At 24.7% G+C, this 27,331-nt stretch overlaps 3 protein-coding genes and 2 long non-coding RNA genes across 10 annotated transcripts; 2 read left to right on the plus strand and 3 right to left on the minus strand.

The window, feature by feature from the left end:
* Positions 1-1,738: 1,738 nt before the first annotated feature.
* LOC114577643 (uncharacterized) lies at positions 1,739-2,167 on the minus strand. Its single transcript, XR_009831713.1, has 2 exons — positions 2,027-2,167; positions 1,739-1,954 (listed from the first exon to the last, which is right to left on the minus strand). It is a non-coding gene; the product is annotated as an uncharacterized LOC114577643 (long non-coding RNA).
* A 615-nt stretch (positions 2,168-2,782) lies between these two features.
* On the plus strand, positions 2,783-17,964 carry LOC107998596 (uncharacterized). Its single transcript, XM_017057948.3, has 6 exons — positions 2,783-2,925; positions 9,911-10,829; positions 12,337-12,623; positions 14,756-15,049; positions 15,997-16,140; positions 16,354-17,964. Exons 2-6 carry the CDS (start codon positions 10,550-10,552, stop codon positions 16,600-16,602), a joined length of 1,254 nt encoding a protein of 417 aa, XP_016913437.1. The 5' UTR covers positions 2,783-2,925; positions 9,911-10,549; the 3' UTR covers positions 16,603-17,964.
* On the minus strand, positions 11,042-14,882 carry LOC107998597 (uncharacterized). 2 transcript variants are annotated; one of them, XR_009831710.1, is made up of 5 exons: positions 14,742-14,882; positions 13,368-13,616; positions 12,346-12,705; positions 12,119-12,185; positions 11,042-12,005 (listed from the first exon to the last, which is right to left on the minus strand). It is a non-coding gene; the product is annotated as an uncharacterized LOC107998597 (long non-coding RNA). The 2 variants fall into 2 exon arrangements; XR_001766237.3 differs by having other exon boundaries at positions 11,042-12,185.
* Positions 17,965-23,006, minus strand: LOC107998577 (solute carrier family 53 member 1). Its single transcript, XM_017057915.3, has 10 exons — positions 22,866-23,006; positions 22,474-22,565; positions 22,190-22,343; positions 21,804-22,048; positions 21,299-21,560; positions 20,846-21,213; positions 20,425-20,767; positions 20,189-20,358; positions 19,983-20,116; positions 17,965-19,866 (listed from the first exon to the last, which is right to left on the minus strand). The coding sequence occupies exons 2-10, from the start codon at positions 22,540-22,542 to the stop codon at positions 19,605-19,607; spliced, it is 2,007 nt and encodes a 668-aa protein (XP_016913404.1). The 5' UTR covers positions 22,543-22,565; positions 22,866-23,006; the 3' UTR covers positions 17,965-19,604.
* LOC107998579 (putative serine protease K12H4.7) lies at positions 22,947-27,129 on the plus strand. 5 transcript variants are annotated; one of them, XM_017057917.3, is made up of 9 exons: positions 22,947-23,086; positions 24,812-25,047; positions 25,166-25,347; positions 25,420-25,655; positions 25,711-25,846; positions 25,922-26,238; positions 26,332-26,464; positions 26,535-26,704; positions 26,795-27,129. In XM_017057917.3, exons 2-9 carry the CDS (start codon positions 24,847-24,849, stop codon positions 26,902-26,904), a joined length of 1,485 nt encoding a protein of 494 aa, XP_016913406.1. In that variant the 5' UTR covers positions 22,947-23,086; positions 24,812-24,846; the 3' UTR covers positions 26,905-27,129. The 5 variants fall into 5 exon arrangements, with proteins under 5 accessions (XP_016913406.1, XP_061937171.1, XP_061937172.1 ...); XM_062081187.1 differs by lacking the exon at positions 22,947-23,086 and adding an exon at positions 23,224-23,257; XM_062081188.1 differs by lacking the exon at positions 22,947-23,086 and adding an exon at positions 23,797-23,812.
* Positions 27,130-27,331: the final 202 nt, after the last annotated feature.

Genomic DNA, 27,331 nt, shown 5'->3' on the forward strand with positions numbered 1-27,331 from the left:
GCGTACATAATTACTGGGTCGTGGTTTTCGTTATTCGCTTCGCAGTTTCTTTGACTTTTCATGATGAAAAAAATAAGAAATTCGATTCCACCGATCTTTTACAACTTCCGCGACGAATCGTATTAACCCGTCCTTCTTCTTGCATATATCCGCTTGTATCGATTTGCATAGATATTTTTTTTTATTTTTCTAGAAACTATCGTTATTTCGTAGTTGGTCTTGGTCTATTAAATTAAGCAAGACTCACACGAAATTCACATTAAACACGAAGGATTAAACGCGACTCTTGTCAATTTTTGTCATTTTCTCTAGAAAGTAACAAAAAATTAATAACATCACGTTATTCGTGTTCTCTTCTACACCATGTAACATTTTTTTATGAGATATTTGTTCATATAATGAATAATTTATGATATTCAAATCGCATTACGGTTTATTATACACGGCCTATCCTGTATGATAATAAATTTCGATTAATGTAAAAGAAAAATTTACAAAAAGAATTTCATAAAAATACAATATGATACAAATAGTAATTTTTTCTCGATTCAGAATCTTCGTTACAAAATATCGAGTAATTTAAGTAGAACAAACGTGGAGGCAAATACTAAGTTGTGCTACATAACCTCTAAAAGGAACGCAATGCCGATGCAAAAGGTCAGGTTATTGCATCCGGGCAGATTGTTTCTCCGGCGAATGCACAAGGCAATACGGTTCTATTGCGATTTCTATACGTTAATCTACACGTGATTTCCCACGACCACCGTTTTCTAACTTTCCTCTGTATCTAGCTAAGATGAATTTGCAAAAAGTGGACAGTCAAACGTGCGGAACTTTCGCTCGTTCCCTTATAATGTGTGCATAAATCATTCTCTAACGAATTAGTATCTATGCTGAGTGTCGCGATCCTCAAGAGAATTGCAAAGTGGTTTTCATGATTACTATTTTATTTGCAATTACCTGTACTTGTAAAATTGCATGATCAAAATTTTCAATATTTATTTATTACAATGTAGAGGTAACGTATGATCTATTCAATGGATAATTCAATAAATATTAAAGATTCATTATGATCATTGCATATTTTATATTTACGACAGCTTTCTAATATTTTTTTTTTATTTTCTAATTTTCATTGTGCACAATTCATCTCTAAAATAATCCATCTAAAAATTATTACATATGTATTCGTTTTAAATTTTTATATATTTATAAAAATTTTTATATCTAATTAATTTTTGATACCACTATAAGCGTTTAGATCCCGATTTTCGAGCAATTTTGTTCAATTTTTATTGTATAACGATTTGGATTGGAACTAAATATTCACTAATGATGGATTCGAAATATACAGAAAAATTAAGCGAACGAAACCGACGTGCACTGGTACCTCTGGAAAATCCTCGTGGAACGGTACGTCAGCGATAGCGATGCGAGACCGCGTGTTCGTACATGGCCTTCCAGACGTTTCTCCGGCCTTTCTAAAGCGACCTCGAGAGAAATGCGAAGAGAAGCAGGAATCCTCCTTTCGATCTGACCACAACTCGGATCTTTTCATACTTTTTATCATTCCTATCACGTACACGCAACTTTGCCTCCTTCGATGTTTAGATCATCATTACGCAAAAGTTAGGTTAAGTTCTTATATTAATACATTTAAACATAATATACTTTGACAAATTTGGTTCTCTAATTTCTATTTTATCAAATTTATCATCGCAATTAAAGATACTGTAAGTAGATTCATTCTTTTGTTTATTTTAAAATTATTTAATATTTAATAAATAACATATATTGTAGAGTACTTGTTTAATAAACCGATTTTCTCTTGATTCTGTATAATATGATTTCCGAAAAAATAAATTTTTCTTCAATTTTTCTTCAAAAGACAAGTATCAAAGTATCATTCTAAATCATCTTTTTTATCGTTTTTAAATTTCTTTCTTTCTTTTATCTAAAAATTCGAAATTCATTCCCTCTTCAAAATAAATTTGATCTACAAATAAAAACAAATATAAAAACTTACCTTAAATCTCTTTCACCGGTTGTACATATTACTCTCTTCTTAATTCCTTTCAATTCTTCCAAAAATTCTTAAAAATAAATTATATCGCACCAATAAAAAGAATATTTTGATTTAACGATATCTCTAACATCTCTAAAAACTTACCTCATTCAGTTATCTATCAATTCTACAATTCTTTTTCCATACTCACTTTTAAAAATTAATTTCAATGTTGAAAATTTTGATCCAAGAATATTTTCAATATCCAAAATAATAGTTGTATTATATAGATATTACATTCATATTATAGTCACAAATTTTCCCTTACCTCTCTTTCGTATAAACTCCTCAAATTTTTTTAATACGAATTCAATCTTTCAAAAAAAAAGTTTCACTCCCGTTTCACACGTTGACGTTTCATTATTTTCAAGAACGAAACTCCACAACATGCGGAACCTTTGATTCCCACGGTACAACGCAAGGCGTGCGTTATCCGCGATTTACCTAACACCTATGGGATCGTTGATCGGTCGTTGAGCAATTTTCGGGGTGTTCCTTTGGCAAAAGGAATAACAATCCTTGGAGAGGGACAGAAAAGTAGAGGGGCGGTCATCGGTGTTCCACGATGCAAAGGAAGAAAGAGAGACGGAGAAAGGCTTGAGGAGAGTAGCAGTACCGTGCGAGTCCAACACTCCAGTCACCGATCGGATGCACGAGTAGCCGGTCGTGCGATAAAGTGTTCGTGAATTTCCGTGTCTTTGCTTTTCGCAAAAGTGTCTTGTCGTGTTATCTGGCCGCGCTCTGAACCAGGTGTAAAAGTGCGACGTGTGACGTTTCCATTAGTGAAATGTGTGCGGCGACGTTGTGCGGCTGATCATGATGTGATGATCAAAGGAGAGAACGTGACAAGCTACGACCTGGTATGTTTATTTCCTGAGCATTCTAAGACCCAGCAGGGCTGCGACCTGGCAAGTTCATGATATTAATAAAACCGCAGGATACAGACCTAGATTTTCGCCTTTGTTCTTTGGGAAAGATGTTTTTCCTTGATTAGTAAGCATGTGCTAGTATCTTTAACAAAATTAATATTGATTAATATCTGAACAAAAATATAATTAAACATATGTAAATATTTTTATAATGTGTTTTACTATTTAAATATATTATAAATCTATGTGTTATACGATTAAATATAAATGTTATCTATAATATTATCTGTAATATTGCAAAAGAATTTTTTGTTAGGGATATTTGTTGAATATATATAAGAAGATATTAATATCAGATTCAGATAATATAGAAAAATTTTGCTGTAGCTGAGAGATATTTCATCTGAAAACATTGTTGAATTTGAAAATGATTTTATAGGATTAAATATTGATTTTAGAAGATTGTTCAAATAATACAAAGAAATGTTTTTAGAAAGTTATTATTCTGAAAGATTTTAAAGAATGTTTCATTTGAGAAAATTTTTAGGAGATTCATTATAGAAGATGAAATATTTTTTTTAGGAAATTGATTAGATGATTTGAGAAATTAATTTAATATTAATTTTTATCTATACAGAAACGATTAGCTATATATGTTAGAATTATAGATTGATAATTCTGATATAGAAAAATTCTGATTTAGAAAATAGAACATTATCATAATTGAAAAATTTTTTTCAACAAAAGTTTTAAATTATATAACATTTTAATTCTAAAATATTTTTTAACAATTTAACAAAAATAAAATTTCTTGTATTATTTCGTAAAAATCATTATGTTTTTTAAATCATCAAAGAATGTTGCAAATCATAGATAATTGTTGAGTTTTTTATTTAAAAAGCAAGATCGCGTGAGATATTTAAGTTTGCCGATCGAAGAAAGTTTTTTAAGCATTCTAATAATAAAAATTTTTATCGTGTATAAAAGAAAAGATTTCACTGGCGGATCTTCAATAAAAAAATCTTTAAAGATTATTCAGTTTGGTTCTGGTACAATTTTTCTTGTAATTTGGTGAAAGGTTTATATATGAGTTATTCTGAGAAAGATGCGTATCTTTGCATGAATTTGTTCTAGTTCGATAATGGAATTAAGTGAGATACGTTGAAACATAGACTTTGGCTGTTGAGCAATCTTTTTTTCTTACGGTAATTTGGTGAAAGGTTGATAGAAATTATTCCAAAAAGGATTTCTAATTGTGTATAAATAATTTTTCTTTGAGTTAATAATGAGATTATGTGAGAAAATATTTGAAAAGTAATTATTTGGATGAAGAGATGACTTGGATGGATTTGTCTTGTAATTAAATGTGTGAATTATTTTAGAAGAAATTTATATTTGTATGTTAATCATCCTATATGATAAAAAAATCCTAATAAATCATAGACCCAATTTCTTTTCTTTACAATTTGTTGAAAGAATTACATGAATACGATCATAATAAAAATTATTATATTGTAACATCTTTTTAACGGAAATTTTCACAGAAAACTTTTCTTACAAGGAAGTTTCTTTTATAATCATATTTATTTCCTATTGAAATACAGATATACAATTGTATCTTCCTTATTTATTTGAAAGTTTTAGAAAAATAATGAAATCAGCTTCCGATATTTATTACTAATTAATCGATATTTAATGATATTTTTTATTCAGATATATTTTCATATTTTACATTATCAATATTCTACATAATCATTCTAAACTTTCAATTCTATTTTAAATTCCATTTTTAAAAAATTCGATTCTAATTCTTTCAAATATTTCAACACATTTTTACATTTTTACAATTTCTGTATAATTATACAAAATTTCTAATTTTACTTCGATTTCAATCTTTTCAATATTTCAGCATTTAAAATAATTTCAATATCAATTATAACAAAAATCGTAAAATAATAACATTTGCAATCTGTCCAATTATACAAGAATTCCATTTCTACATAAAAAATCCATTTTCTCAGAACTTCGATTCCAATCTTCTCAAATATTTCAACGCATTTCAAACAAACAATTATACTGCAATTACGTGTAGATTTCGCATTCAAATTAATGCGAACGACTCAATCTATGGTAAATCGTGCCTACCTTCAAGCAGCTAGCCGCCATATAGCAAAACAAGCGTGTATAGTTAACAACGTAACTGTAAAGCTGTACATTTACGTGTGAAAGTTCTTGTATGTCGTCCAATAGAAATATCGCTTAATACAAGTGAATGAAGAAATCACTATTCCTTTGACTAATTCATATATTATCGCATAAACAATTGTAACATTTAATAGACACCGTCGACAGTTCTCTATGCGTGTTTGCTCGCAATTCATTGTGATTCCTCGGCATGATGCGTGCGCACAAGCGCTGAGGATTCTTTTCCGGTCAGAAATTTACCGTACACACCAATCGCGGTTTCGTCTACCGTGAAGTATTCATCCAGTGGTAGGTTTTATCTGGAATAAAAATAACAAATAATAAAAAGAAATAATTACTTAAAATGCAATAAAAGATAAATTTATTTGAAATAAAATTGTTTGCAAATAAATGTAAAATAAAATAAATTATTTTTTATTAAATTTTAATAAAAGAATGGAAGATAAGGAGATAAAAAAAATAGAAACAGAGTAAAAGATAATAATAATTATGTATAAGGAATTCATTTTTAGATCAAATGTATATTAACTATTATTATTATTTAAATAATATTATTTAAGATAAAGAAACATAGCAAATAAAAAGAAAAATAAAAATTTCATTTGAATACCTATTTTGAAGAAAAATTTACTTCAATAACTATGTTCGTAGTGAAACAATATCACATAAAATATTTGTGATATTTTTTTAGAATTTTTATAAAAAAATTCATGTATGAAAGTAGGTTGAAGATAGTTAATTGGACAATTAATTGTGTGTATTAGAAAGATTTGAGAAATTGTGAATCATATAGATGAAAAATATTGTTTTCATTAAATAGTAAAATTAGATCGGCTGTAAAAGAGAGTTGTTTGATGAATCATATCTCATATTTCTTATTAGTTCATGCAGATATTTATGCATTTACAAAAAATTAAAAAGCGTGCAATATACAAAATATATTATATTCTTAAAATAAAATACTTTTTAGTGATATTTAATAATAATTTAATAATGATACAATTTCAAAAACTTTCATTTTATTTATATTTGTAATTTGTTCATTATTTCAAAATTAAATATATAAAACTATAAAAATAAAGTGTATTATATGAAAAAGTAATCTCTTCTTGTAATTTTAAATTGTTTCAATTAAAAATAAAAATCTCTATTTAAATTTCATTTTTTTAATTATATTGATAAGAAATTTAATTTACATAAACATTTTACAGTCTATTTATTATTGAATACAAGCGAAATTTAATAGGAAGAAATAAATGAGTTATGAAATTTATAAATTCTATCTTGGAAATTATATTTTATTTTTTGTTTTAAATATCAATAAAAAATAAAGTTTTATAATTTTTTTTTTATAAGTTTGACTAATTTTACTCAATTTACTAATTGCTAAATATTGGGTTTGTGAAATATAGAAAGATCAGTTTCTTTCTTTAATGTTTCCTGTTTAACCACGGAAGAAGGACAAACTTACATATTAGTTACTTCAAGGTCGCTGCACATCGTGAACCACAGAATTTTTCCGGACTGTTCATCTTAACTGTACTTGATTTACAGACATCATATTTTTCTTGTTCAGAATGTACTTTCCTTGAAATCATTCAACTTTTACCTGAAACATTATTTAATATTAGTAAAAAAAAAAAAAAACAAGATATTCTAAATGATAAAATTATATATACGATTCACTTTATATATTTCTGAATTCTCTAAACAGAAAATTATAAAATTGTAAAAAAACGATAAGTATTTACAAAATTAAAAAAACTGCAAAATACTTTCTATATCAGAAGAAATGGCAACTTTGTTAAGTACTGCAAGAAATAAATATAATAAAAAATAAATATTTCATAGGTAAGTAAATTAAAATTTATACAAAAAAATTTTCTTATAATAAAATTGTAGTAAAATTTTGCATGCTATTTCCTTATATATTTTGATATAAAATAACAAAATTAATCAAAATGATTCAAAATTCTAATTATATATCTAAATATTTTTTCTTTAAATTTTAGGAAAAATTTCGTTTGTCATTTCTTTTCAGATTATATTCTCCTAATATAAAATTTTAGTAGTAAAATTTTTTGTTTATATATATAAAAAATATATATACAAAATATATTAAAATATAAATAAAATATTATGGTTTTTTCTTTTGAGGATTCTAAATCTTTTTTTTCATTTTCATTTAAGACACAATAATCAACTACATTTATAAATACTATGGATGTATTCTACCTATCGTGTTTTCGAAATAAAATATAAAAATCATTTTTTTATTTTCTCTCTTTTTTCGAGTCCTATACGATTCATTATACTAGAACATCTGAAAATATAAAAATTACAAAATTTTGGGCTGATCAAAGAACACATTATGCACATTTATTAACGATAAATTTTACCTGAATATTACACACAATTTAGCAGGGATATAAAAGATCATAGACCGTTATCTCTTATTGCTTTAGCTTTGTACATAATGTTATATTACATGCTATATTACAAATGATATCTGCAAAATGTTTATCGTCTGAATAACAGATAGAGAAGAATAATTTTTTATTTATTTTATAAATTTATTTTACTTCATGTTTTCAGATAAATTAATTAATTTAACAAGATTACATTAAGTGTACTTTTGAAATTGCTTTGCAAAGATAGGATCTAGAATAATTTTTTTAATTTTTTCTTTGTTTATTTATATATTCAATAATTAAATTGATATTACTTATTCCATCTCGTTACGTTCATTTTTAATATATTGATATTTTCTTAATTCGAAATCTGATTTTTAAATAAAACTAAATGAATAGTTATTATAAAATGATTTATTTATAATTAAAACATACTAGCTAGTCGAATGTTTATAAAAAAAATAAAAAAATATGTGTTGTGTACATTTATTTATACATATAAACATTCCTCGAATACATATGTGCTTCCAAGAATATTACTTCTTTATTATTTCTCTTTACACTATCGTATATTCTCGTTTAAATATTTTATAATTAATCCACTGCATTCTTTTCTTTGATCTTACGAATTTTTAACGAAGAATTTTTCTTATAAATTAATTCGAAAATTTTTGAAGATCAGTGCCATCTAGCGTTTGGATCACCGAAGCTCCAACTTGTTACTAGCATAGCAGAATATGCAAGGAGGTATGCGAATTCGTGTGACGTCACAGACAAGGAAAATAATATTGTGCGAGAAGGATAGAAAATGTTTTCGGCCATTTTGACGCTATGTGGAAAATTTATTAATAACTAATTTTTTACGCAAAATTTCTGCACTTTTAAGCTTGCATCTTGAAGATAAAACCATAGACAAGTTTCTCGAATCAATTTCAACATGATTTTCGTTTCCATTAATTATTTATTAATGATTAATGTATCATATAAAATTCACATCGTTGATACGCAATAGATTTTTCATTAATTTTTCATTAATATAGGATTTATTTCTAAATATAATTATATGCATTTAAAACGTTGTTTTTCCCTCTATTTTCATATATAAATTTTATTTGTAATTTTGCTCGTGTTTAAATAAATAATATAATTGTTTGTTACTTGATTACAGAATAGAGATTTGCATCTGAAATATTCATTGTAATAATCGTTAATAAATAATTAATTTAAAGGAATTTTACATCAAAATTAATAAGAGAAATTTATATTTGAAGATCTTTAACTTACAAATTCAAAAATATAAATTTTTATTAAAAAATGAATAATTAATGAATTTTCAATATGGCGTCTTGATGCATTAGAGACTAGGAAGTTAATCACTAATAAATAATTAATCAAAGAGAATTTCACATTAAAATTGATACGAGAAATTTGTTTAGGCTTCTAGCTTCAAGATGCGAGCTCAAAAGTGCGGAAATTTTCAGTAGAAAACAAGTAATTAACGAATTTTCCATGGATCGTGGAGGAAAATTCTCTCTGTCCTTTTCGCACAATATTGCTTTCCTTGTCTGTGACGTCACACGAATTCGCATACCTCCTTGCGCATTCTGCTATGCTAGTAATAAGTTGGAGCTTCGGTGATCCAAACGCGAGATGGCGTTGATTCTAGAAAAATTTTAAACCTTCGTTTTTACAACTTATCGACAAAATGGATTCCGTCAACGGTGTATAGAATTAAAGAACAAAAAACAACACGTAATATTAAAAAATACTCATTTAAGAAATACCATAAAGAAATTTATTAACAAATATAGGAATTTTTTGCAATTAAAGGTAAAAAATATATCCAAAATATATTATGACATATATGTTATGAACATATATAAAACAAAAATATAATTTACAGAATATTATATATATACATATAAAATAAATCATTACATTGATTATCGAGAAAAATATAGAATGAATCGAATCGAATAATTTAACGTAATTAATTAAAACTAAAATTGAGTTATTAATGATGAACATGTTTTTTTTTTCTATTTATATCATATATAATAATAATTAAAATATAGGGATATAAAATTAACGGAAGATATTAATTTTACAGATATATGAATTAATAGTGCAAGAAAAATCTTTAAAAGTTTTTTTTATATACATAACATACTTTTTTCATTGCAATCTTGATTTTATTATCTCACAGGTACCGTTCCATATTGAAATCGTATTTATAATAAAATGTTACGTCACAATGGGATTATTATCTCTCAATAGAAACCGAAAGATTCCCTCTTATCGCAATTTCGGTCACTATTGAGCGTAGATTATCAACACAACGCTGCTTGCTTAATTTACAGAACGTTGGGATTCAACGGACTGTGTCAACCGGATCAACGACTTGAGCGTCTATTGACCTTTATTAAAATACGAAAAGTTTGAATAAATAAAAAAAAAAAATAGATATTTCTATCCGCTTAAAAATAAATTTATTATACCAATTAATTCAAGAATTCTCTAATAGAACGATCTATCCACTCGTTCAATTAACACAAATAAATTGTAAAAGTCAGAGGAGAAAGAAAAACAGTATGCGTTCAAACATATTTAAAATTCAAATTGAATACAAATATTTTACATGAAATAGGAAGAAGATAAAATAAAGGGAAAAAAAGGTTAAAGAACGAGAATAAATGAAGAAAAAAATGAGCTAAGAAAGGAATCTTCTATTAATAATAAATTCTTTTTTAATGAATAAAGAAGTAAAAGGAAAGAGTTAAATAAATAAATAAATAAAAAGGAAAGGAGATCGAAAAGAGATCTTTTCTAATGAATAACATATATTGGTTTAATAAATAAAAAAAGAGAGAAAGAATTCACGAGAGGAAAAAATAAATGATTGAACGTACCTGGAACGCTCCATGTGAAGAAGCAGGAAGGAACAGGTGTGTACAGTGATGTATTAGAACGCCTTTAAGAAAAGAAAGAAAAAAAAAAGTATGGAGAACGCGGCGATTGCACTTGACTCGACTGTTAGAAGTCAGGATTCGAATAATTCAAAGAATTCGAAGGACTCGAAGGACTCGAACACATCCGATTCGAAGCCAGAAAGTTGCCTCGAGTCTAAACATTCGAAGGAAATCCTTATTTCTGAGAAGCAACAACGGCAACAACCTCGAACCGTAACAAGCACGGACGATCGACAGAAGCTGAAGAACAAGGAGTCCAAGGATGAATCAACTATTCTGATGTTCACTTCTTGTGGGCAATTGCTTTTAGGTACGTTTATCTTTTCTGTAATTTTATATTTCTTATTATTTTTATTATTTTGTAAGTAATATCTTTTCTTTTGTTTTATTTTATTTTGGTTCCATTATTAAAATACATTTTGTAAGAATTTATATTAAATTTTTTTATATTAATATCTATTTTATATTTTATATGACAGGATTGTTTGAGTAGAGTGGAAAATAAATAATAAAAAAAATAAATAAATTTCTGCAATTATTTAATTCAAAATTATTTTGAGAAATACATTATTTAATGGTTAATTAATTAATTGTTTTTATAAATAATATTGAGTAACTTGATTGCATATTTTCAATTAATAATATTAGATAAAGATATATTTGACACTTGAAAAACAATTGACATTAGTTTGCAATAATGAGCGCAAAAACCTGTTTCATTGGAACTAATTTAATTAATAACATCACGGATTCAACGGATTCAAATGTATTTATCAGATATTTTAATTTCAACTGGATAGCGAATTTCTATTAATTAAATATGATATTTGACGGCGATTACTATTTAAATTTATGTTAATATGTATATTATTCTTACAAGTTCATTCGTTATCGTCCTTGATGACGCATTTTTTTTAAAAAAACATTTCTTGAAATACTTTAATTAATTCCAATAAAACAGAAAAGATATTTACATTTATATTTTAAAAAATCGTGATAATAGAATACATAATGTGTATATAAAATACAAGTTTTGTTCATGAATAATAAATATGTCGTTGTAACAAACAGTATTACATATTTCTTTATTTAAATATATTCTATTACATTTACAATTCATTATGAAGAATATAGTCCATAATTTTTTAAAATGATCCTAATAATTACAAGAGATAATGTTAAGAAAGCAAAAAATTTGTCTGAAATTATAATTCATATGATTCATGAACAAGTAAAATGAATACAAAGTTGTTAGTGTGATTTCTACTTTCGCGTGGTATCTTGATTGTTTTAAAATTCTATAAATAAAATATATACGAATTTTCACTGACTGACCACTGAGCAGCAAACATTTCTCCAAACTGCATAGAAATCGGTGTAAAAGTGAAAACATTTCACTTAGAAAGTCATACTTGTGTAACTCCTTCCACAGATTTGCAAACCGTAGAGAATTACCATGCTGTAGTTCATTGTTATTCCATATTCTCTGATATTGAAATGAACATAATTATATTCATGTATATCCCAAGTACATTTTATATTTATACTTTCTTATTATTTATATTTCATTCCTACAATTGATAAGTTCATGATCCTTACTAAATTTCAATTGCAAGTTCCACTAACTTATAATTGATTCTGCTACGACATAATTGTAATAATAAACCTAGAATGACAAAAAAAAAAAGAAATTAAAGATCCTCAAATATTTCTTCTCTAAAGATTATTTTTTATGCGAATTTTTCAATTTATAATTTAAATATATTTTAATAACTATTATCTTAAAAATTTTAAGTAAAATAAATTTAATATTATAGGTGTAGTACTTGTAGTATTTGGTATCCTGGTATTGGTCCATGGCGCTGCATTAGGAGGTTCCGGTGCAGGATTATGGGCAGGTGCGGGTGCTCTTGCCGCAGGAGCGTTTGGTGTCGTAGCAACACTTGCAACGTCAACGAGCAAAACGAATTCCAGCTTTTCCACGGCTCACCTTGCAGCGAGCCTCATTGCCCTTGCCCTTTCGAATATGGCTGCAATCACGGCCTTGACTGCTATTGTCAGGGATTCCCAGAGAACACCGGAAGTGACCTTGCTCACTGTTCCGGTACGTATTGTCTGCACTTTCACTAGTTTAGTATTCTTTTTTTTTTTTCTGAATATTGCTGTATGTAATTGTACGTTTGTACCTAAAAAGAGATTTAAAAAATTAACCTATAAATTAATTGAGAAATTTTAGAAAATTAAGATTTAATTTAAGAAATTAGAACAGAATTTTTATCATCATTCTTTTTCTTGTTTCAGAGATTTTTAAAGCTGATAAATAATCGTAATGAAATTATTGTAACAATTATATTTTCACAATTTTATTACTTTTCATGATCTCTTATGTAATTCATCCTAATAACAAAAATTTACACTTCTCGGATTTCATTAGCAATCGATGAAGAGATATATTATAACGTGAAGGTATCAATTACGATCAATCATTAGCGATAAATATAATTCAATACCCGGAGAAATTTTATTGGCGCGTGCCTATTCCATGAAGCTAACGGTGACTTCATCAGGAAATTATTACTCGAGCTGTCATTGGATATTTACTGCTTATATCTATAGAAAATAGAATCTATGGGGATTATTAAAAATTTTTCATATAAATGAACTGGTATGATCTTTGAATTAGTAATTAGCTGCGAAATTTTATTCGAAATATTATTTTATTTATCTTTGTTCATTATTTTTGTTTCTAAAATAATTTAAAAATAAGTTCATTTTATTTCAAGATCAATTATATATAATATATATAATTTTTTTTATTTTAGTTCATATTATTACGAGCTGTACTTACTTAAAACTCAATTAGTAAGCGGTATTGGTGGCCCAAATTCGTTCTTGATCATTTTCTCGTTCACCGATCAGATCGACGAGTTTTGGCGTCTCAGACCAACCAGAACAGGGCCGTTGGAACCGTTTGACCGTCAGAGAAAGTTTCCAATGCCAAGGCTAAAACGCGGTCAGGGCATCGTGAAATTTCACAAATTGCCTCTCTGCCTCTGAATCTTGAACGCGGTGAAACGCGCCTCTTCCGGTCAATGATCTATTACAAAATGTTTTGCTATGCAGTAATCTGAATTTACAAATATTTCATGAATGTCGAAGAAAATAATAATGGATTAAAATAATTGTATTTTAATTTTTTTATAAGAGAGAATTTTATTTCGCTAAATTTCCTAAAACAAAAAAAAGTTTTCAAAATAAAATATTATAAAAAAATATATTAAATTATTTAAAGCAGTAATTAAAAGTATGTAATATTAATATATAAAATATAAAAATAAAAAGTTTAAATATCCTATAATATGAAGTTACACAAGTAAAAGTAATGATGTTACTTTTCTTAGGTCAAAGTAAATAGACTTTGACGGATATACTTCCAAGTGTTTGGTAGGAGAAAGTCTTCTGAAGTAGATGTATCTTGTATCTATATTTATATTCGATTTTTAAAATAGTAAAACTTTGAAATAATACCAACAATATATGTCTTTAACAACAATATATATTATTTATTTTTATTTATTTTATTTATTTTTTATCAATATCAATATATATATTTTTTCTATCAAAATTTTTATGAAAATCATCAAATATCATTCATAAAAATAAATTTAAATCTTGCTATTTATAATATACTTGATAGTTTAAATATGAGTAGATTAAAGAACAATAGGAGATGAAAATAATAGCACAAAAGAGTATCAAATGTTAGAAGCTGCAAGATAAATATTTCCATATTATTCAAATGTTATTTAAATTATATATTTCAATCTTTAATTGAGATTATTATATATCTTATAAGTATTCAATAATATTTAAAAATTCATAACAAAACTTTCTAGATAAATAAATAATGTTATGCATTATTTCTTATCTTTATCTTATTTCCGGAAAAAGTGAAATTATACTTTCTCACCGAGAACTCTTTGTTTATATAATAATATATATTATAAATGAACAAATTCATTACAAAACATTAATTGTAAATATTAATTGTATAATTAATACAATATATATATATATATAATACGTACATTAATTGGAATTAAAATTTTTATTCTAAATTTCAAATTATCAAATTTTTTAGAATTAAAAATATTTCGAAGTACAAAAAAATTAAATTTCTTTGTTACGAATAATTAAAATAATAAAAAAAAAATAAAATAACCTCAATTGTTAAAGAATGAAGATGGAGACGCAGCAGAAGTAGAAGGTACCTGGGCAGGTATATTGGCTAGCATTGGATTACTGATAGCTAGTGTGGCCGAATTATTAGTTTCTGGTTACATTTGCTTAACCTTAACCCCTAAACTATGCGGATGCCTTCGAGCGAATAATGTCGACGAAATTGCAAGCGACGGTCGACTGAAAACCCGCAACATGGTCCATCAGTGGGTCACAGCGCAGAACCATGTACCGAAGAATCAACCGATTTACGTAGTGCAACCGATGTTACCGATACATCCGATGATCCAGGTGAGGCCTGATCTTATCTCACGACCCTTCATTCTCGACTACTACGGCTCGACAAACTGGAAGGGATAGGTCAGTGACACATGAGCTAGAAAGTTTAGACGACGAACGTTGAGAGAAACTCGTCGAGTCTTAGCTTCAGGCGATCTTTGTGCCTACATTTCGGTGATGCACGAGCTCGTTGCAGGCATTTCTGTGTCAGGAGGATAAAGCCAACCAACTTCTTCTCTCGTAGCTTTTCGGATTCCTCTTTGAGCGAAGGATGCTTGAGGCATAGTACGTGTTTGCGGTCAGAATGCCTGAGAAATTCTTGTAGTGGATGGTTGTGATTGGTTTCTGCAAGGAATGCATGGTATGTTTGTTCTCTGGCTGTTGAATTTTGTTTCTTGAGAAGATATAAGATTGTTTGTTTGATAATTGGATAGTTGAATAGAAAAGATTGTTTAATGAAATATTAATAGAGAATGATCATGAAGATAATGAATATATTATTTTGATTATTAAAATAGTTAAGTTATAGATAAGTTAATTAAAAAGAAATTGATATCTACATTTGCTTAAGAAATTTAAAATAGATACAGTAAATGTATTTTATGTTATTTTGATTGCTAGATTTTATTTAATGATGTATGAATGTTGTTTTGTTCAATAATTAAAGAAGATGAATTAAAGAAAAATTAATTTCTAATAGAATGATGAATTGAAAATTTAGAATGAATTGAGTGAATATATTTTATGGCTATTTTAATACATAAATTTTATTTTATAATAGATATTTTATAATAGATATTCTGATTAATATTTAAATAATTCAAATAAAAAGATTAATATAAAATAAATATTAGTAATTAATAAATTTGATGAATAAAAAAATCTTAGACAAAAAAATTAAAAAAAATAAAACAATAATAGTAACAATAATAACCATGATAAATTTTGTTTTGTTATAGTCACCATATGCAATCTCTGGGGCACCTGCAAAATTTCCTGGAGGATTTATGCCTACTGGACCTTTGCCAATAGCTAGTCCAGCTTATGGTGCCGTTCCTATGTTACCGCATATGCCATATGCTGCTCGTGCTCCATCACAAATTGTACGTATTCTTAATATATCATTTATTTTCAATCTTTTAAATAATCATTATTATATTCAATATCGATTCTAATTATTTCGTAATAAAATCTAAATATATAAATATATAATATAAATATTATATTAATTATATGTATAATTACGAATATAAAATATGTATTATAAATAATGATAAAAAAAAATGATAATGCAAAGTTTTTACAATTGTTAAAAGATTCGATCAAAACAAAAACGTCACATAACTGAAGATACTATGGAAAGAAAGAGGCAAACTGAAAGAAAATCGGAATCCCCGAAAAGAATGTCTTCTATAGGAGAAGATCAAGTAGATTTAGCTCAAACATATACAGGATTGGATAAAAAAATCTCAGAAGAGTTCATTTCAATTGCCATGGATCCAGAAAGGAAATCTAAAGCCTCCAGTAGTCATGGCAGTGAAATTGGTACCGCGAAAACTTCTTAAAAATGTGATGTTTTCAAATTATTTCGAATTATTTTTATAACCAATGCAAAAAAAATCCTTATACATTTACGCATGTAAATGTATATAATTTAGCATTAAAAGAAAAGTTTTGTATCATTTGAATATATATATATATATATATATATATATATATATATATATACTATATATGAAACAATTTAAACACTCGAGGCTTTATTTCTATAATTTCGTTGTATCAATTTACATCATTACTAGTATTCACAATACGCATTGCAATTTTAATTGCTATTGTAGATATTAATTATTCACCGTTCATAATTGGAAATTGTAATGAAATTCTTGAAATAAAAAATAGATATATATGCTTATATATATATTTTTTTAATTGTATAAAAATGGTTATATTTAATGAGATTTTAAAAATTAATAAATTTATTTATTTCTTATGCTATTTTATACCAATTGTTATTCATACTGTTGTATATTATTCATTAAAAAATGATATGTATTTTAAGGAGAAAAAAATCCAACTTTGAAAGAGTAACAATATAATAGCTTTGAATATTTGTTATATAATAATTTCAAAGGTAAATTATAATATTTCAAAATATTATATATAAAAATATAAATTTATTTTTAATACATAAGAATTTTTAAAAGAATCATTGGAAAATAAACATAAGAATTGTTAATATTTTGTATTTTATCTAATAATTAAAAAACTAATTTTTAAAATTTTATACTGCCAAAGTTGTCTATTTATTTTTTTAATATATACTTATATGATTACAAGAATAAATACAATAGATTTTTAAAAACATTTTTACATTTGCTAGATTTGTAAAATATACAAAAAAATGTTTTAATTTTCTATTTTTTTTAAGTTATTGAAGTTTTTTTTGCAAAGAATAATACATTTTATTTTATTAATAAATACATATATAAATTAAAACAATCTATACAAATATTGAAATTAGTTTTTAAAAAATTTTATCATATTTAAAAAAATAAAAGAATTTAAAATAATTAATATAAAAATATCTTAAACTAATTTCAATATAAAATTTCAAAGAAATAAGATAAAATACATTAAAATATTTAAAATAGTTTTTTGAATAAGATTCTATTACATTAACAAGAAACTTCTAGATACCTGATATTAAAATAGGTATTTAATGCATAAAGTCATTTGAATCATTTGTAATTATTGTCTTTTTTTATAATTTAGTTTATGAAATGTTATAAATGATGTGTAATATCGCCACTTTATTGTACAATTATATGTTAATACTCGAAGTTAATTCAATGCGAACTTTATCGTGTATATATAATGTATATCCTGTACTGTTATGAAAAAATAAATTTAAAAAATAAAACACATTATTGAGTATAATTATTATTGCCAAATAGTAAAATAAAAATTACAATATTTTTTTTAAATATTTGTTCAGTATTTTTTTTAATATAAATATTTTAAATAGTAGTATTGTTTACAATTAAATTCACTACAAGTTACTTAAGATTACTTGTAATCACATATGGCATATATTGCGCGTCTTTCAAAAAAGATATATAACTAGCATATATCTTATATACGAAATATAAAAATATCTCTATTTTTTTTAATAAGAGTAAGTTTTCTTTATTATTATTATCCATTCCGTTTTCATTATTATTTCTATAACAAAATATATAAAAATACATACATAAAAGCATCACAATTATTGGAATACTTAATATATGAATGAGATTAAAGCAATATAAAATATTAAGTTCTTTAAATGAACAAATAAGATTATTGGTATTTTTTATTTCTTTCCCTTTATATAGGTAATTTTTATTTTTTATCAAATAATAAATGATAATTCATTAATATTATTATTTATATCAAAGTTACCATTTTTATTACTTTTATCAATATCTATTTTAAAAGTAATTTTGATAAATATATGGATATATTTTGAACATTCTGGAATATAAATTGAGAGTGTAAATATTTTTATAAAAATGCTACGATATACACAATCTTAAGTACTTAATACCTAATATTGAATATCTATTTATTATCTTCTATTTTGCTTAAATAAAATTCCCATGTATCAAATTCATTCTTTTTTTTTTGCATTTATCTATATATAAGCTCTTGTTGTATTATATAGCATAAAAGTAAATCAATATTTTATCACAAAGATAAATAATTAAAATACTTATTAATATTAAAGATATAATCTTTAATATTAAGTAAGTATTAAATGAAATTAATTCAAGTATAATTGCTTTATAAGTTGTGCAGTATATATTTTTTGCTGATTCACTATTATTAATTCACATATTATTTTTTCTATTTGAAAATAATTATGGATATTATCATATTATATCAAATATCAAATAATGAGCGGTTTTTATTTATTTAAAATTATAATACTAATTTGTAAATAGACTATTATTGTTTGTTGCATCAATATGAACGTGTACATATTGAAGCGACAATCCTGTTTCTACATATAATTCACTACTATGTACAACTATAAATTTCTATCATACACTTTATACATTTTCTAAATAAGTATAGAACTTTACATTTATTAGTCAAAATTGAAGACTATATAATAAATATTATTAATATATATATTGCTAATAAAATAATTTGTTTTTTTTAAATATATTATTTATTCTAAATATTAATTAAATATTTTCATTAACTTTCATTTTTTAAACCAATTTATTAGCAATAAATTATATAGTAAGTGCCAAAACAGTTTTATGGAAGACATATGTAATATGGTATCATAATATTAAATTATTAAATTTGCTTAATATAAAGAAATATTTTAAACATATTATATATAAGACACTTGTTTAGTTTAGCCTTACAATCTTCAATTTTGATAAATAAAAAAAATATTAATCTTTTATAAAGTTCGATTTGGATTTGTTCTAACTAAATTCTTATAAAAACTGCAATGAATTTAATACAATATTTTTTTAAACTTCCAATGAATAAAAAAATTGAATTAATTTCAACTAGCATTTGATATATCTATATCAATCGTTTCTTCTTTGAGTAATGTTCGTTTATCTTCTTTGGTATTAGCTTGTCTTTTACCACCAACTTTGCGTTTACCTCTATTAAGTACACCATTTTCTTCATCCATCATGCGCAAAATTTGTGTCTGATCAGAACTTTCTATCGGTGCTATCGATATATCACGAACAGCGCGAAATTTACCGCAATTATTTAAATGTTCGTTTTCCAATCGAAAAAAATTCCAAACGAACCGCCTTAAAATAAAAATATAAACCAATTTTTATAAACCAATTGATAATATAAATATTTAGTGAAAATTAATTATATAATAAAATAATTATTAATTGATAAAATATAGCTAAAGTCTTACCTAAAAACTTCTAGAGGTGCTACTATAGATGTCATTAAATCACTGGATACATATTCACATTCGATAAGAACAAAACTCGCAATCCATGCAAATCTCAATATAAAATCTTCGATTATAGCAAAATAATAGAATCCCTAGAATAAATATTATATGCGATAAATATTTAAATAATGAAGAAAAATTAGACAATAACTTTATTTACATACAGCTGCTGAATATACAACTTCTTCGCGTAAAAATTTATTTTCACCAGCATTGCTATCTAACAAACCCCAATCCATTTTCAAATCCCAAGTTACTGAATAAATTGAATTGACAATGCAACTAATAATCCAAAGCCATAACCATGGATTTTCCCAACGAGTTTGATATTCCACTAAAATTATTATTTTTTTATCTTTTTGTTAAAATATGATTAATAATATAAAAAAATCGTCCTTACCAGCACGATAAGCACACATAGTATTACATATTACAACAAGGAATGTAGTTGAATATTTGCCAGCATTAGCTAAATGTGGAAATGCTTCTTTGGAATCACGATATCGTCGAATACATTGTGCAAAACGAAACCATGCAGGTAGACAATTAACAATAGGTCTAACAATTAAGGATCCAGACATACATTGCGTGGAATCTCCTGCCTCTAACCAATTTCCATTGGTAATATAAAAACACGCTAAAAAATGGAAATCTAATAATGCTGTGGCCATACTATTTAATTGATCCGCCAACCAAAAATCAGCGAAATTTACATATGCGAATGGCGATATTAAAACTCTTCCCTAAAAATAAAAATAAAATAAAATTTAAATTTTAATTAATTGCAATTATTTACACTATGTTATATTAATACAACTTACGATTATTTTTAATAACCAAAATCGTGCTTCATGGCGGAACATTTTTAGCGGATTTAATAAAAATGCTAACATGATACAAACTAAAACTAACGGATTTACATATGGTGGAATGCTTAAACTAGCACTGTATAAAAAGCTTAATAAACTAAGAGTCCATATAACTCCAAGAACTGCAGCTAATTCCATAAGATGTTGTTCAGATAAATGATTTCGTGGATCTAATTCAAATATCAATACATGATTCACACCAGATGATCGCCATCCATAAACATTTACACCAATAAGAAATAAAAATTGTATAATAAGTAAAGGTCCACGATATAATCTAAATGCAATTTTTAAGTTTTCTCCGCCATCGTGAAATATAGCTAAAAATAAAATAAAGAAAATAATTATAATTAATTATTTATATAATTTAATTTATATAATTATTTATATAATTTTTGCTATTACCTGAAAGTACAACTGTTACGAATAGGACAATGAAACTACCAGAGAATAATCCAACCTTAAAAGTGGTCCATGGACTTTGATGTTCTCCTAAAGGTGGAACGCGTAAACGTTTCATAGCACGTTGTCTATCTCCACCTTCTAAGTCATTTGTTACTGTAGTTTCTGTATCTTGTATGAGTTTGTCTATATCTTTTGATGTATAGAAATGTGAAGTTTCTACACATTCGACCCTCCATTTTGATCCACTATCTACGGACAATAACTGAAAATAGAAATAAAAACAATATTACATCTTGTATATATAAAAAACACAAGTTGCTACAATGTATGAGGTGTGCTGAGTTTTTACTTGTGTTTAATAGGATAAGGGACTTTAAAATAAGTATTAGTTCTTTCCTTATTTTTTCATTATTGTTTAAATGAACCTGTAAACCTAGAGAAATACAAAAAAAATTAAGTATGAATTAATGCAATGATAACTAACAGAATCTCTCTTCTGATATACCTTGTCATGTTTTTTAAGAATCTTTCGAAAACCAGTGTAATTAAGATTTTGATAATTTTGAAGAAGTATAAGAGATAAGTAAAATTCTGAGAATGCAAGTTTCAATTCTCTCAACTTTCTTGTTGGTAAATGAGGTTTAGCAATCATTTTCCCCTTATTTTTTCCTCCACCTTGTTGTAATTCTAGTGCTGTTTTCAATTCATTTTGAAGAGCTGCATATTTACGTGTAGCTTCTGCTAACTTTTCTATATATATAAAATATATAAAAATATTTATATAAAAAATAAATATTAAATATAAAATATTTTGTTGTTAATAAATATTCATTAATTTGATTTAATTTATATATAATTCATATATATTTAATCTTAACAAAACTCTCTTACCAGAATAAAATGTATTGATTTTCTTTAATTCACGATCACAAAATGTAAAAAACACTTCATCAAAAGAAGCAAAATGTCGAGATATAACTTCTGGTTCAACACTTTCAGCTGATGGTGCTTCTTCTACTGCAGTATAGAGCATAGCCTTCATTTCCTATTGATCCAAAAAGGATTATCAATTATATTAATTAATAGTTTTAATAAGATTATATTTCTATTATGTTTCTATAATAAATTTGAAATAAAATATTGATATCTTAATTTTTCATATTAATTTATTTTACCTCATAACTAATATATTGTTTACGCCATTCAGGCGTAATATGAGCAGATAGATGTTCTGCAAACTTCATCTTATTTCAATTAATGTAACAATCTGTAATAAATAAATTCATTTAAATTATTTAATATATAATATCAAAAATTTATATAACATGATTAAATATATAAATAATATATAAATAAAATATATATAAAATAATGAAAAGTAAAATAAACAAAGAATAACTATATATTAAAAAAATTATTTTTATATAAATTTTATTAAAATTTTTATATAAAAAAATATATATTTCATATATAAATTTACAATGAATATCAAAGAAATAAGATAATAAAATAAACAAATGTAATTATAGTAAAAAAAAATATAATAAATTAAATGTTTGATACTTACCTTCAATGAATTAAACAACAAAAGAGGTTATACGCAATACATATAATGTTCTTAAAATCTTTGTCGGCAACACTAAGTCAATATTTTTTCAATCCGTTTACTTCACGATAAATTATTATTACTTGAAGATAAACGTATTTATCTTTACTCTTTACGTTTAATTGTCAAATTTTACATCGACCGCAATATCACTATTTCTTCGTAAATATAAAGTACATTCTGTAAGTACAATAAATAATTCTTTTATTATCAATATTTTTCGCAAAGATATTATTTATTTTTTAATAATAATAATTCTTAATAAGAAATTGGGTAGAAAAGTTTTGCAATTAAGTAACTTTAATTTGCACATTGCACTAACTTATTTGAGATAGATAAAAATACTTACATACGTAAGTACTATAAACGATAATCTTGTTAATCTTGTTATAATTTTTAATGTTTTATATTTTTTACCTAAGATTTGATTCTAATTTTTAAAATCTATTGTTATATATCACATTTTATTGATTTTAGATTTTATTATGAACGATAATTGTATATACTTATATATGTATATATATGTATATGAATATAAAAAAAATATACTTACATATTTTTTTTGTTTTTGTATGAAAATAATTCTAAATTATAACTTTTTTTAAAAAATCAAATAAATTATTTAAAAAATATAGTTATAAAACATCGTCAGCATAAGCATTTATTTTTATTTTGTCAGTATTCGATAATGATTTTTTATTAATATTATTTCTAATATTTTCTTAATTAATATGCTCTAATAAATAATTTTTAAGATATTTAAAAACATTTTAAGATTATTTTATTGAATACTTTTTTCTATTTCATACAGAAAAAAAAAAAAATATATATATATATATATCACGTGATTAATTTAAAATGTTGTAAACTATATTTAATATTTTAAATCAATACATAAAATATTACAAGTAATTATAAAATATTATAAAAATAATTAATATTCAATAAAATAATGTTGAAATACTAAAAAATCAATTTAAGATTATTATATTATTTAAGATTATTATAAAAAATTGTAATACTTGTATATAATAAATATGAAAAAATTTGTGTTCTAGTTCAAATAATATTTTTATTTTTTTATATTATATAAAAAAATAATATTATCTGAAATTTTACTTCTATTAATTTTTATAAAAATATGGATTATGTTTATAAAAAACAGTTTTTATTTATAACCTATAATAAAATATAATTTATACTGCGTCAAAAATTATTTTAGAGATGGCACTATAAAAAAGAATATTCAATATGAATTATATTATTTACAAAGTAATAAATAATAATATAAACAAAAAAAAATAATATTTTTATTTAGATGATAGATGAAACATGCATATAGACAAAAAATGCAAATAGTTAAAGAAGGACAGAGACAGGATAAAAATATTGAAATCAATGCAACAAATGAAACACGCAAGCAAAGAACAGAAAATAATAGAAAAAGTATAGAGATAAAGTCAAAACTAACAATTAATGCCATCTTTTAAATATCAAAGATATTTTTTCGAAAGCAAAATAAGATAAAATAAGAATTGAGAATCAGCGTCATCTTGTAAATATTTTTGAAATATATCTTTAGAAAATATTTCAAAAGATTGCGTTGATCTTTAATTCTTATCTTATATTTATCCTTTTTTCACTATTTTCTGCCCTTTCTTTTTGTATTTTATTTACGGCACTCTAGAAGATGATATTACTGATTTGAATATTTCTGTTCTTTTATTATTTACTCTCTTTGTTTCATGTATGTTTCATCTAGTGACAATCTAATAAAAATATTACTTTTTTAATGTATAAGATAATACTTTTCATTATTTTTGACTCTATTAAAATATAAAATCAATAAAATAATATTTACAATTATTTTTTTACATAATATAAATAACAAATTTTTATTTTTTCAGAAATTATCATATAATTAATCCAGATTTGATATAAAATGTATCAGTTTTTATATCTATTGTTCTTTATTAACTTAATAAATAATAGTATATCATGGCAAATATTTATGAGAGGTCGAAGTAAATATGGTAATCTAGGTGCTCCAATTTTATCTGAAAATTATAAACTTCCAAATGAGCAATGGTTTACACAGTTTTTAGATCACTTTGATCCAACTGATGCACGTGTTTGGCAACAGGTAATATAAAAATATATACATATATATTCATATTCAAAATTCTTGAATTTGTAATTTAAATAAATTATATATTCTTTATGTTATATTTATATTTAAAATTTTTTAATTACTTTTTTAGAGATATTTTATAAATGGAGAATACTACAAAAAAGGAGGACCTGTATTTTTAATGATAAGTGGTGAAGGTACAGCAACTGCTAAATGGATGGTAAAAGGTCAATGGATTGAATATGCTAAACAATTTGGAGCATTATGTTTTCAAGTAGAACATCGTTTTTATGGAAAAAGTCATCCTACTTTGTATGTAATATTGTTTACAATTTAAAATTATAAACACATTTTAAATTATAATACTATATTTTTGATATTTAGAGATCTTAATGTGAAAAATTTAAAATATCTTTCCTCACAACAAGCACTTGCAGATTTAGCTTATTTTATAGAAATTATGAATATTGATTATAAATTACCAAATGATACTAAATGGATTGCATTTGGAGGATCATATGCTGGATCATTAGCTGCATGGTTGCGTTCTAAATATCCTCATTTATTACATGGGGCTGTTTCTGCAAGTGGCCCTTTATTAGCAGAAATTGACTTTCAGGGTAAGTATAATATTTATTATGAAACATATTTTACATTAATAACTATACTTTATAGAATATTATATTGTTGTTGAAAATGCTCTCAAACAATATTCTGAAGCATGTGTGAATACAATAATAGAAGCAAATAAACAATTTCACATAATGTTACGTCATCCGATCGGTCAACAAGGAATAGCTAAAAAATTTGTGTAAGTAGAAATGGAATTTCTTATTTATCAATATAAATATATATGTTATTATTGAAAAATTGTTTTTACTTGCAGTTTATGCGATCCTATTGATTCTGGATACACTAAACGTAATGATATTTCTAATTTGTATGAAACACTAGCGAGTAATTTTGCTGGTATTGTACAATATAATAAAGATAATCGTAATAATTCCGCAATGGCTAATATGACTATCGAAAGCGCTTGTGATATTTTAACGAATGATAGCTTAGGCATTGCCATAGATAGACTTGCAATTTTAAGCACTAAAATATTGAATGCATCAAAAGAGAAATGTTTAGATTATATGTACAATAAAATGATTCATAAACTTCGAAATATAACTTGGGCTAATGAAGAAGCAGAAGGAGGTAATGCAATACTTTTTTAAAAATATTACTGGTGATTTTATATTTTTATATTTTATATTTTATAAATATAATAATTTTTTATATACTTTTTAGGACGACAATGGATGTATCAAACGTGTACAGAGTTTGGATTCTTTCAAACTTCCACAGCACGTCCAAAATTATTTAGCGAAACATTCCCAATAGATTTCTTTGTGCAACAATGTATCGATGTGTTTGGCCCAAGGTTTGAAAGATAAATATATTTTTAATTATCATTAACTATATAGAATTAAAACATTTTTATACTTCCATAGATATAATATTCATTTACTGAACTCGGCAATAAATAGAACAAATATTTTATATGGAGCATTAAATTTAAAAGTTACAAATGTAGTATTTGTACATGGATCAATTGATCCTTGGCATGTTTTGGGACTTACGAAATCATCGAATCCACAAATGCCTGTTATTTATATCAATGGTGCATAAATATTAATACGTATTAATACGTATTTTTTATTTTCTAATTTCTATTCAATGTTGAAAATTAATTAAAGCTTATGACTCACAGGTACTGCTCACTGTGCCAATATGTATCCATCTTCCAAAGATGATCCACCTCAATTAAAAACTGCCAGAGTAAAAATCGGAAATCTTATCAGTCAGTGGTTGCGTAATTAAATGTGATATATTTTTTTGTTTTATGTGATACACATATTTATGTAATAATAACAATTAGATTTGCTATTATTTTTTTTTAATGAAACAATAATGATTAGAAGAATTAAGTTTTATTTAAGTAAGTTTTTAAACAATTTGAATTCGTTCTTTATAAACTTCTGTAAAGCAATCATGCTATATAAATATTTTTAATTCAAATAAATGGTGCATTTATTAAAACTAAAAGTAATTATTTACGTATATAACAAGTTATTTGTGATATAATGTTTACTATTTTATATGTCTTTTATATTAAACCACAAGAATATATGTATAGTTACAATTAAACAAATTTGCCCATAATGGCACTATTACAATTTCTTGTGATTATTGATATATTAAATAAATACATGTACAACTTATTATGAATGTATCTTATATCAGTCAA

Source organism: Apis cerana, linkage group LG11, assembly GCF_029169275.1.
Source record: "Apis cerana isolate GH-2021 linkage group LG11, AcerK_1.0, whole genome shotgun sequence".
Lineage (NCBI taxonomy): Eukaryota > Metazoa > Arthropoda > Insecta > Hymenoptera > Apidae > Apis > Apis cerana.

Coding starts and splice junctions, on each gene's coding strand:
- LOC107998577 (XM_017057915.3), bottom strand. CDS start 22,542: ATGAAGTTTGCAGAACATCTATCTGCTCATATTACGCCTGAATGGCGT. Junction 22,344..22,473: donor AACAATATATTAGTTATGAG/GTAAAATAAATT, acceptor TTGGATCAATAG/GAAATGAAGGCTATGCTCTA. Junction 20,768..20,845: donor TTTGGTTATTAAAAATAATC/GTAAGTTGTATT, acceptor TTTTATTTTTAG/GGAAGAGTTTTAATATCGCC.
- LOC107998579 (XM_017057917.3), top strand. CDS start 24,847: ATGTATCAGTTTTTATATCTATTGTTCTTTATTAACTTAATAAATAAT. Junction 25,656..25,710: donor AGCAGAAATTGACTTTCAGG/GTAAGTATAATA, acceptor TATACTTTATAG/AATATTATATTGTTGTTGAA. Junction 26,465..26,534: donor ATCGATGTGTTTGGCCCAAG/GTTTGAAAGATA, acceptor ATACTTCCATAG/ATATAATATTCATTTACTGA.
- LOC107998596 (XM_017057948.3), top strand. CDS start 10,550: ATGGAGAACGCGGCGATTGCACTTGACTCGACTGTTAGAAGTCAGGAT. Junction 12,624..14,755: donor TGACCTTGCTCACTGTTCCG/GTACGTATTGTC, acceptor CAATTGTTAAAG/AATGAAGATGGAGACGCAGC. Junction 15,050..15,996: donor CGATACATCCGATGATCCAG/GTGAGGCCTGAT, acceptor GTTTTGTTATAG/TCACCATATGCAATCTCTGG.